Source organism: Alligator mississippiensis, chromosome 3, assembly GCF_030867095.1.
Source record: "Alligator mississippiensis isolate rAllMis1 chromosome 3, rAllMis1, whole genome shotgun sequence".
Taxonomy (NCBI): Eukaryota; Metazoa; Chordata; order Crocodylia; family Alligatoridae; genus Alligator; species Alligator mississippiensis.
Genome location: NC_081826.1, coordinates 35,257,314 through 35,269,845, shown reverse-complemented (window position 1 = coordinate 35,269,845; position 12,532 = coordinate 35,257,314). Strand labels below are relative to the sequence as shown.

General features: G+C 43.2%; 1 protein-coding gene across 2 annotated transcripts in view; it reads right to left on the bottom strand.

The window, feature by feature from the left end:
* The window catches only part of LRP12 (LDL receptor related protein 12), a 102,362-nt gene extending 93,702 nt beyond the window's left edge, over positions 1 to 8,660 (bottom strand). For both annotated transcript variants that reach the window (XM_014611624.3, XM_014611625.3), the window contains exon 1: positions 8,244 to 8,660. In XM_014611624.3, the coding sequence (XP_014467110.1) occupies positions 8,244 to 8,313 (70 nt within the window). In that variant the 5' untranslated portion in view covers positions 8,314 to 8,660. The remainder of the gene's footprint in view (positions 1 to 8,243) is intronic.
* Between the last annotated feature and the right edge of the window lie 3,872 nt (positions 8,661 to 12,532).

Genomic DNA, 12,532 nt, shown 5'->3' with positions numbered 1-12,532 from the left:
ACAAAAAACCCCACCACAAAACCTTATTCAGCCTGCCTTCATCCATGCTTTTAATTTTAATTGCAAGAAAGGAAGCAGGAATGAAGGGAAAGAGGGGACTCCAAGGCTGGGACTAAAGATAAATGGTGTACATGCTACAGCATTACAGTAGCAATCACAAGGCACTGAAAAAAGAGTTTCAATTGAGGGGAGAAGCAACATGGAGGCCAGAGCAGCTACATCCTCAAGCAGGAGATATGCCTAGCAACTAATGCAATGAGAGAGAGACTAATTTTCTTGATCTTGTGTGTTGGAAAGCAATATGAGCTAATAATGCAGCCATGGGGAGATCAGGATTTGGGTCACAAATACTTTTGCAAGTCACAGCTTTCTTATCCACTCAGCATAGTGAGTGAGGGTCAAGAGTCTGGATACAAGTTTTGATCTATCTCCTTGCCAATTGGTGCGTGAGAATACACAACATCCTCAGCTTTTCAAGCTCTGGCACCTGACACTTACTTCCTCACTATCTCTCCCACTCATCCCCTGACACACTAACTTAGGGAAGATGCCAGTACGTTCCTTCTACCCTTCACCTCCTTAAAAATATCAGTAATACCCGAATCCATTGTTTCTCCTTCCTTTTAATAAAGGATGCCAGTTCCATGCCTCCCCTCTATCCCCCACCAGAAGGCAGCACACTTGCGCATTCTCTATAAATCCTTCCCTACCTTTCATCCCTTGGCACCACAGATTTTATACATATTTTGTGAACTGGCTCCGTCCAGGACAATTAATTAAACCTTGGCCGTGGAGCTAGTTGCTCTTTAAGTATCAACAGACAAAGTACATTTGGGAAAAGAAGAGACATGGTCTCCTGAACAGAGACATCTTCCCTAATTAAACCTGCAATACAATTCAATCCCACAATGCAGCCTCCAGCTGCACAGTGCTGTGATCCAAAGGCACATGAAATGATTTTACATTTCCTTTTCCCAAATGACATGCTCTGAAACACCCTTTACACACATTCAGCATTAATCACCCTTACTTCTGCATGCCATTACAAATTTTAAATGTTTTATTTCCAAACTTGTGATAAACAACTGATCCATTACAAAAGATTCTCCATAATACCAATGTTTGCTTTCTTTGTATCCAGTTAAAGATATTTTGTTTAGTTTTTAGGCAAACAGCCTGTTGTATGATTCAGCATGCCAAGCATATATACAGGGAAGGATAAGTGAAGAACTAGACCTGGTTTGCAATATTATAAACACACCCTGTAAATTAAGTCACTATGATGTGAAGATTATTGCAACTAATGCAAAGAGATGGTTAAACCTATTTTAACTATTTAAATAATTATTGATATATATATAAGCTATAATTAAATCTTACTTATTCCATTATTATTAGATCTGCTGATTATGGAAAAGTGGAAGGAGATCAATTATTAATTTCTTCCACCTGATTCTTTCAAAAAAGTAAAGAAAAAGCTCCCCCCAGAGGAATTCAGTCTTGGAAATTATATAGCTGAAGAACAACATTGCCATGAGGCCAGGAGAGGCCAAAGGCAACAGCTAGTCTGAACTAACCATGGAAGAAATAGCTGGTGGATTCCCATACACTTTTTAGGGTGTAGAATGCATAGGAAAGATTTTTGTCAGTGTATTCAAATTGATTTGGGATAAAGATCTACAAGCTTAAGGATATAAGCAAGACTACCTGCTTTTTCTATACAAAGCAGAGTATAAGGCTTTTACTGCTATGAACTATTCTGAAGTACAGAATTTCAGTTTCCAATCATGTCTTTTAGAAAGTATTCTTATGGTAAAAAGGCTACATTTTAAGGGACAACATTTCAAGCTTTATTTCACACTGGTATAAGTCATTAAGGGAAGGGTAGGCTCATATGAATTTCTATATTAGGAAAATAAAAGATGATACGGGACTATTAAACTCATGATACTATAGCTTCTTGAACTATACACTTTGACCTAAGATGTACATCAGCCTTACTAAAGACCTTACTACAATCTTCCACTATGTCAGCCTGTGTACTACCTACTAGAGCTCTAACTCTACTGTCCTGTACCAGCAGCTGACATAAGAACACTGTCCTACGCTGCTGTCTAGAGAAAACCTGACCCTTGTCAGTTTGCTTGGTTTGTGAATTATCTATTAGACTAAAAAGGATATCAATTGGCTTCCAAACTAGAGCCAATGACACTGAGGTAACACAGATCAGATCATATTCCTGTAGACATTTTAGGCATATTTCTACTATAATATAAACACTAGCAATGTTTTTGATATAGCATGTTAGATTTCTTTTGTTGCTTTGCTGCTAACTTGTAGCTAGTTTTTAAAGTGAATAAGGGAAGCTCTCTTATACGCCAAATAAATTTAAACTGCAAGAAGCATCTGGAAAAGTACTAACAAAAATCACAAGACACCTTAGTGCCACAAAAGCACAGAATGATGATTTCTGTTACTGAACCACATATACTAGTTTGATACATTTTCTTCTAAAATATTCACCACCTGATAGCCTAGTCCCCCCTTCAGCTTTTACCCTTATCTGCTCTTTATATCTAGTCTCTTAATATACTAGGCAAGATGTCATGGTAAGCCACAGAGGTCACACATTTAAACTCAGAACTTCTACAGTATTTCAAGTTTGCACTACCACTAACAAAAAAATCGTAAATAAAGATATACTGCTTTAAGAGATTCCTGACACAGATATTCAGGCTTAATAACATCATAAAGTACCAAAATGCATGTCTTCCCCCGTGATGACAGCAAAGCAAGTGCAAAGACAAAAAAACTGGCCAATATTTTCTAAGCTAAACAGCCAAGTGTATAAGCATTTAATAGTAGCAATACCAAAAAACTACTGCTCATTTAGATTCAAGTTATGAACACCACTAAATGTTTACTTTTCTTCTGCCAATGACTCATCTTTGAACCCTAAAAGCCTTCTGGCTCAGATGCAATGTTATTATGGTTTACTAACTTATTGCTGATGTGGTAACAAACAAGCTTAGGCGTAAGCCACAGGCAAGGTACATTTCAACTGCAGATTGTTTTTCTTTTAAAGACTACTTCCAGAGAGGAGTTCTTCATGAAAGTAATTGGGAAGTCTTGTTATGAATAATTTTTTTTGAACTCGCAAGTCTAAACTAAAGAGATGAAAAACACTCTCTAAGGGGACTACTACCAAAGACATGTATTTAGTTTACCAAAAAAAAAAAAAAAAAGCATATAAGGTATCCCTCTTTTACACGATCACAAAGAAAAGATAAGTAATATAACTACAAAAAGTTGCATGATAAATCCAAATCCAAACTTCTACTTCAGAAAACTATAAAATCAGGACCAAGACAAGTTTACTTGCCTTAAAAACACTTGTACTAGTCTCTCACTAAGTTCATTTTCAATGCTATTTCCACATATTTTAGAAGCTGCTATCTAGTAAACTGCTACATGCAGAAATTGATGTTTCATATTATTTCAATTGCATGAGATTATGAGTTTTCTTGCTTTAGAACATTGTTCACAAATGTAAATGGAAAACACCAGAGGAGGTAATAAGAATGACATGATTTTTTTTTTTTATTATTAAAATCCAGTATCTCTGGACCCTAACCAACCTCCTAAAACCCAGCAAAAAAATTACAGTAGAACAAATAAAAACAGAAAAAAAAGTACTTGCATAATATCACACAAAGCATTACAAAGCAGAGATCAAATCTTCCTCTTTTTCAATCCTGTGCAAAACAATTAACTAGTAAACTAGTATATACCCATGGATAAGTAATGAAAGCAAGAATTCAGAAGAAAGTAGACACTTGGAATTTATTAACACTGGATACAGACAGAGGAAGACTGTCTGGTGTTAGATAGACACCCACCTAGGTGCTCCTTACAGCCACTAACCCACAGAGGACAAACTTCATTCAGCACAGTGGTTCTCAACCTTTTTTAGACTTCAAGCACCTCTCAGAAAATGCCAGCTCTCAGCCTCCACTCAGTTCTTGACTATGGAAAAATAAGAGCAATTTTTTTGTTGCAAAGAATTCAGAAAACCAGCAAAAGGTCAAAGTTTTTGGCACTATGTATTCCTACCTGAAATCTCTGGGTTTATCTTGTGAATCATGTGTAGGTACTTATACAGAACTGCTAATGTTGTGAGGCAGTTAAAAAGATCTCATGGCACCCTGATGAGAATCATTGTGTTAGAAGTTCTTCCCTTCCCCAACACGTGACAGGGGGTCCATCTGAACAGCAGGCCTTGTCTGCTCTGCTATAAGTACAGGACCAGGTGCCCTTTTACTCATCTCTAGCAGCTGCTGCTCTTCTCCTGTTGGGATGTAATTTACTTTGGCAATGTCCAGTTACAGAATCTTTGAAAGCACAAAGTCTAGAAACAGGGTTTTTTGTTTTTTTTTTTTAATGAAAGCTAGAATTAATCCTATGAGCACAGGAGTTGGGGATGAAGGATATTGAGACTATCCTTGAGCTAGCCCTAACCATGACTTTCAACAGCAAGTTACAGATACAACTCCTTGCAAAGAAGACTGTGATAGATCTTGAACACACTGGGACATTGTGTGATAACAGGTACTATAGTGCATATGAATATGTTGATACATGCTCAAAATTAGACAGTTTTATTTTCAAGGAACACAAAAACCAGTCTGATATATTGGTTTTAATACTTTTCTAAAATGTATTTCCAAAAATGACAAATATGGATAAGCGTATATTTATTAAGTAAATGATGCTCTTATTATGCAATTATCACTAAAAGCTGACATTTGACAATCTGAGGTAAGCATGTAGCAGTGTATTCAGCAGAACCATTTTACTGGAAGATTCTGTTCTGGCTTGAGTTAATTGAAGAGAATTACTACGTCTTTAGAAAATTAACTAAGATGAGCTGACAAAGTCCTACTTATTCACTTGGCTGATTCTATCATTTTTAACTATGTGAATAAGTATTTAATCCTTCCCTCACATTATAAGGTAAACAGCAGGTAAAATGTGTGCTTGGTATTTATTTGCATGGCAATAATGTAAGACTGAAGAAAAGAATTAGTTGTTACCAATAATTTAAATAACCTTATCATAAAATCAAGTCACCCTTGATTCTTTACCACTGAGACTTGAAATGCTACAATCAAATGTCTTAAATCTCAGAGCAGTATCATATTGTCTCTCTTACTGGAATTTATTTGCTTGGCCAACAGAGATTGCAAACATGGTACCAACATTCACTAGTCCCAGCACTTGGTATCTGCCTCAGGTGTCTACCCTTAATCTATTTCAATGATAACATCATACTAGCACGAATATTCTTCCTTTGATGCTCTAACAACTGCTGATATTAAAGTAGGTTACACAAACACAAAAGGAGAATATCCTACTGAACCTTAAGGTGAACTACTATTAACAGTACAGGGCATCACAGAATTCCATGACAATTTCCCAATCCATGGGCTATCATTATGGAAACAAACTTCAAATGGATGCATTAATTGGTATAATTCATAGGGAAAAAAGTTATATTCTAGAAGTCAACAAAAAACATGAATGCACAGATTTCAAGCTTTCTCTCGGTTTTTTTATTCTGATAGCCACTTCAAAGAGATCTTTCCATAGCCCAACTTGCATTCTAAAACCCCAGTCCCAGCTTGGTACTCAAAAAAATGCATTCTCTCCCACTAGTAAGGCTGTTGTGGTAACAGTCAAACAGAAAACTATAGTAAAAGAATGCTACAAGTTAATCTTAAATTCATGTAAATTGATGTTTAACAAGCAAACAAGCACAAGAGACTCATTTTCAAGTTTCCCACTTGAGCATTCAACCGTGCTTTGAAGAACCAGGTGCCCAGCCTGAGAACAAGTCCCGTTTCTCAAAATCATGTTTTTAAAGATTTTTTTTTCAGATAGGATTTTTTTTTTTAAATCTGCAACCCTTGTGATATACAGGAAAGTCTTTGGTCTTCCTAAAACCACTTCAAAGTTACACAGACATAAGAGAGACAATCATGGATTTCTCACTCAGATCCAGACTTCCCATTTATTTTATTAGGAGTTTTGTTATGCCAAAAATGCACCATGATAGCAGTACTAGACCCTAAGTATCCTCAACTACTGGCACTCACAACAGTGAATTGTTTCACACACCAGTGCCCCGTCCTTAATTTTCTAAAATTCTGACTGAGTCCTAAGGGAGGGAGGGAAGTATCCATCATTGACAAAAGGGAGTGCATCAAGTCCTAACTACTGAAACTTCTAAAATTAATCCAATTTTTTCTTTAATAAAATATATAGTCTTTATAGTTATAAACCTTAATATGGAAACCAAATGCAGTATGGTATCTGAAAGACAGACAATTTAACTACCTCTGCTGCTACCCAAAGTCTTACCAACCATTGTGTTACCAACCAGTACCACAATGAAACTTACAAGATTCTAGTCACTTTCAGTGCTGCTGTTCAGGACCCTGGCAGCAAAGAAATTGTCCTTGTTAGTTTATATTTGTTCAGTTTGGGAAAGTTATAGGCAACAGTACATGGAGGCACTTCAGTTGTTTACTGGGGAAAACAACCCATCCTACCCTCTCCCTCCCATGAAAGAGAGATTAGGGAGCAGACTACGATAAACATATTCCTCCTTGCAGCATCTGGAAGACTAAGAGATAGAGGTAAGGCTGAATAGTTAAATCTAATTTCCTTCAAGGAAGGAATTGAGGATTCAGAAGATTTTAATAGTGTTTTCCCTTCCAGCAGTGAGGTGGAACTGTGTATAGCAGACATTTAGTAACCAAAGGCTGATTTAGGATTGCTCAAGAAAAGCAAGACCCGGCTCTTGTAGAATCTCAGCACCTCTCTCTTCCTGACAATGGAAGTGGCAGATGGGGTTGGGCTTCTCAGGGAGACACTAACAAGAGGAAGTAGCCTAGGAGACCTAATTTATCTCTGACCATAGGTCCTTGATATATTTTGCAAAATGTACATTAAACCTTACATGTATCAGCCAAGGTGATTTTAAGTATGAGTTGCAGATGACATCTGACAAAGAGTACATTTGATCTTATAATGAAAGTGCTAAGAAATACTATAGGTAAATGGCATCAGCAAGCTCTATTTAAAACTATTTTGGGTTATGTTAAGTCAAGGATACTAGGACAATTAATGTTCTTTTTCTTCTATGGTGACTGTGTATATGTGGGCATATATACAATCACTTCTTAAAAATAAGGCCTGTGCCTGGCATGGCAATTAGAGCGCACAATACATTCTATAGAAGCAGATGTTTACTTCCAGAGTCCCTGGAGCCAAAATTTTCCTACCACTTCCTGCTGTAACATAAACCAGCTTTCTCCCACTTGTGGATATGTTCAGTTTGCAGTGATGACATACCAAAGCCCACGAACCAAACCAACCAGCTTAGGCTCAATTTATGCTCCTTTACCTTAAACACCAATGTGCCTACAAGACAGGGGCCTCACCTGAACACACTTGCTGAAATCCAACCTGTGCGTGTAAAAACCAAAGACTTTTTTTTCATCAGAGGTCTGTGCACCACTCTGGTGATACGTCCTTGCACGATGCCAGAGCAACTGCTAGATATGCTGCACGGGCCAGCAAACAACCCATTTCCAACTTGCAGCAATGTGACTATATCTCTACGCGAGGTCATGCTGGCCTCAGTGGGGCTACCCTGGCCTGGCACAGACACTCCTGGAAGAGTCACACTGGCGTCTGCATGGCTACCCCAGTGTGACTCCTTCAGTTGTGTCCACACCAGGCCGGGGTAGCTATGCGGTGGCCAGCATGACCCCTTCAGACCTCCCCGGCCTGGCACAGGCACTCCTGAAGGGGTCACACCAGCCTCCCCGTGACCACCCCAGCCTGGCGTGGATGCTCCTGAAGCGGGTCCAGGCCTTCAGGCCCGCGCCACTCACGGCCCCCCAGCACGTCCCGGCTCAGGCAGAGGCCCAGTGGCAGGACACAAGGCGGCAGGGGCAGGACGGGGCCTCGCTTTGTGCGGGGGCTGAGGCGGCCCATTGTCCCGCCGCTTGCGGGGACGGAGACCCGAGTCGCCCGGCCCAGGGCTCGGCACAAAGAGGCCGGGGCGGGGCCCCCGCAGACACCTCGCCCGGGGCCGGGGCCGGGCTGCCCCGCGGGGGCGTTCACACAACTCCGGAGTTGGCGGCGGGGGCGGCACGAGGGGGGCTCGGACCTACCGCAGCAGGAGCAGGCGAGGAGCAGGAGGAGCGCCGACCTCCACGCCGCGGCGCCCCGCCGAGGAGCCATCCCCCCGCCGGGCCGAGGCCGGGGCCGGGTCTGCGGGAGCGGGCGGGGGGTGCTCGGCCCAGCTCGGCCCGGCCCCGCCGAAGCAGCCGGGCTCAGCGCCGCGCGCGCGCGGGGAGGGGGGAGCTAGCGGCCCGCGAGCGGGTCCATGAGCCGCCGCCGCCTCGTCGCTCGGCTCCAGCTGGGCTCCGCCGCAGCTGCGCAGTGGCCGCCCGAGCGCAGGGATTCGCCCCCGGCCGGGCCGGGGCGGGGCGACCTGCCGGGGGCGCCTCCAGTCCGCCGCGGCCCTCCCCGAGGAGTAGGCATGGCCCGCGCGGTGGGCGAGGGGCCGGGCCGGGCTGGGCCTGCTGCCGCCGCCGCCGCGTGCGGCGTGAGCCCCTGGAAAGCGGCGCTCTCACTTCCGCGGAGCCAGAAGCGGGAGCGGAAGCCGCGGGCCGGGGTAGGAAGGCGGTGGCGGTCCCGAGCTCCGCCAGCCCAGGCCTCCCTGGCCCGCGTGGGCAAGGGGTTGGTTTGCTGGTTCAGTTGTGTCAGATCCTCTAAAAGCTCCTGAAAAGCGTGGCCTGGGCCTGGATGGCAAAGCCGGCTCTTGGGTCGCCTGTCAGCACTGGGTGGGTGTGCAGGAGGGCCAGAGGCACAAAGAGGTGTGTAACCTTTCCGTCAAAGCTGGGTAGCAATTAAAAAAGACCCAAGTATCCGGGGACATAGGAGGGTCTTACAGCTAATAAATACTGTTGGTTCAAGGTGGCTGAAGCAAACTGCTTTCCCTGCATGCCTTTTACAGGCAATGCTTCTTGTATCACAACGGTCAGCAACCCCTGGCACGTGTGCCGAGCACGGCACACAAGGCCATTTTGCTTGGCACACCACCACCAGCCCAGGCTCTGCACAGCTGCTGCCAGCCACGGAGCCCAGGCTGCACCCAGCAGGGGCCTGGGAGGCTGCAAGCCCTGCCTCCTGCAGCCAGGAGGCTGCAAGCAGCTGCTCCAGGCTCTGGCACTGGGGCACCTTCCAAGGTAGACATGGTTTTTTTGGCACTCTGGCCAAAAAATGTTGCCTACCCCTGCTGTATCAGAAGCCTTGAGCCTGCATATAAAACGGAACGTTAATAAATGAACATGGCCTCAGTTTACAATCCCCACAAATCATCAGCAGATGTACACAAATATGACACTCATCCCTCCAATTACTTTTTGCCAGCAGTTTACCTCATTTTTCACACTTGCTGGTGTTAAGATCTGACAGGCAATGCCCTCCATTTCCCCCAGTGTATTCCACTCGTTTTATCAGCAGCGGTCAGTAACATCCCAGAGCCTAGAAATGCACTCGAGCAGACTCATCTCCAGCTGCTGTGCGAAGTAGTATTGCCTGTCTTTCATGAAGAGACGTGGCAGTGCCACATTGACTTGCTGTGCCACCACCTCAGCACAATCTTCTCTTGCCATCTGGAAGGAGGTGCTCACCCTTCAGGGGGCTGAAACCCAGTGGGGCTCAGCAGATAATAGTGTCCCTGGCTGGGAGACCTAGAGCCAGAAGGAGCTGATATCAGCTGATGAGAAGTTTGAAGGTTTAAAAATACCAATACCAGGAATTAAGGTTTAATAACTCTAGAGGGGAGTGCAGTGGGGAGAGGATGCTGGAGAAAAGTACAGGCCAGAGAAGACAAGATTCTTTGGGTAAATGTGATTTTTTTTTTTATTAGACCAACTAAATAGTTAGAAAAACTGTTCTTTGCAAGCTTTCGGGCACACACACCCTTCTTCAGGCAGAGGAGAGTCTACAGCTGTATTTTGTTCTGGTTTTTATCCTATCCAGAAGAGTACAGTACAACTGTAGACCCTCCCTCTGCCTGAAGAAGGGTGTTTGGTTTGTGACCAAAAGCTTGCAAAGAACAATTTTTCCAGCTATTTAGTTGGTATAATAAAAGCTATCACATTTACCCAAAGAATCGTGTCTGCCTGGTTACAAACAGACATTACACACAAACAGGTTTAAGTGATCAGAAACCAACAGAACAGAAAGTTAGTGTACATGAACAAGTTTCAAAATGGCTAGAACTGGTTTAAGATAAACCTGGTTGAATGTAGTATGAGACTTAACTGATTTGGGTCAAACTGGTCTATGACACTTTCTGTCCCAGACTCCTTCCTGGTTTAAGTTAAATAAGTCCCTCAGCATCTTAGGATGCTTTGCACCCCTGGGCTGGGCTGTCTGTGCCAGCAGAGAAGGAGGGGCGGGGGGGCAGGGACTGTCCCTGCTCCCTCCAGGCAAACCCCAGCGTGGGTCTGAGGCCAGGCAGGAGGTTTAACCCACTTTCCCTTGAGTACAGAGCTGTCCTGCTGCTACATTTACTGAAAGTTAGTGCTAGATGCTACTGTGGATTACAAATCCCAGAGGCACCTAGACACAGGAAAAGTAAGTGATGAGCAACCCTGGAGAATCCTGCTGCTGTAATTCTGGATTGCAAATCCCAGAGACCTTGGAGGCAGCAGGAAGAGGAAGCAAACACACAGCCCATGCTGGCTGTCAGGGAGGCATGCTCTAGCACCCCCCAGCTTCTGGCCTGAGCCACTGCAGGCATGTGGCTGCATTTCTTGAATCAAAAGTAAATGTGTGTCCAGTTGTTTCACAGTTTAATGTCTGAAGCTTAGGCTAACCTGCAAAGAATGAATCAATTCAGCCTCAGTCTTTTTGATGGTCTGTACTTAGCCTTTATGTCCTTAGACCAACATAGCTACAGCCAACACCCCCAAAACAGGTCAGAGAAACCACTCTCCTACTGAGGGAAGGAAGAGGGGAGGTTTTGGGTGGGTGGGTGGGTTGCTTGTTTACCCTGGTTTGGGGTTGATTTGTTTATTGGAATTGTGAGGCCTGTGGCGTAAACACAGCTGATTGACCTTGCCATCCTCTCTAGCCACATTGTCTCTCACTATAGTGTTACCTCCAGCCAATGTACTGAATCCAGGCTATGTCTAAGTCTTGCAGAGCCCTAATTAGGGACCAGGACTTCATTGTGCTAAACATGTTGTACAAACACAGAAAAGACATTCCCTTTCCCAAAGAGTTCACCATTTAAGTACAGTACGCTCTAGTTAATTCTCCACTTCAAGGGGAATCCAAATCATCCAATAGTTAAAAATCACCAGGAGTTGACATTTTTAATTGCGGGGGAGGGTTAGAAAAACAGCCAAGTATCCTACAGGCAAATTAACTGAACTTTACTATAAAGCCTCATTTATATTGCAGTGTTTGTAAAGGCCAAATGTATATTATGGTGAAAAACTAATGCTATCAGAGCTACGCTGATAGAGACAAACCTTCATAGGACTGTCACTTTAGGTAACAACAGTTGATAATAGTGCTGTAGACTAGCCTTAGACATGAGATAAAAGGTGGATACAAATAAGGAAGTACAAGGAAACAATATTGGACAGCATGATAGGTTATAGTTCATGCACATCAGCTGTCAAGCTGTTACCAAGTTCTTTATGGGCATCATGGGAAAAGAGAGTTATCGGAAGAAATCTGATGGAAGCTAATGAGATTGCCTTGTGGGGGTGAACTGGTAAATCCTCCCAAGCATGAGGGGTACCATGGGAAAAAGCACAAAATGCCTGTCCAAAACTTTAACAGAATGGGTTATAAAGACAGACATCGCTGGCTAACCTGAAGTAGACTTCTCAATAGGAAATAAGCAGGTTGGAGATAGGCCTAGGAGGGCCTTTAAAATGAAGCTACATAGCTTAGGTTTAATGCAATGGAGAAAGGGGAATCAGGAGCAAGGTGCAAATGGAACTATATATCAGACTGTCAGATAATTCATGGTAGTGATTCTCATGGCAGGCACCCTGGTGTGCTGTAAGCTCCTTTTAAGGGTACCGCACAATATTATCACTGTTAGGTGTGTACACAATTACTTATGATTCACGAGAAATCCAGAGATTTCAAAAAGAAGTCCATAGTATCCAAAACATTCTGACCTGCTGTGATCTTTTTGGAGTTCTTTGCAACAGAAGAATTACTTTGGTTCTTTTTTTTTTGTAGAAAAGAAATGAGTGAAAACTAAGAGTTGGCATTTTCTGAGGTGTGCCTTGAGTCTAAAAAAATTGAGAACCACTGATCTGTGTCTTCTTTCATGTATCCCTTTATGTCTGGTGCAGCCTCCTTGGGCATTTTTACACAGGCTCTGAGGGTTGAGGGGGAAGGGTGCTTTAATTAGAGAGGC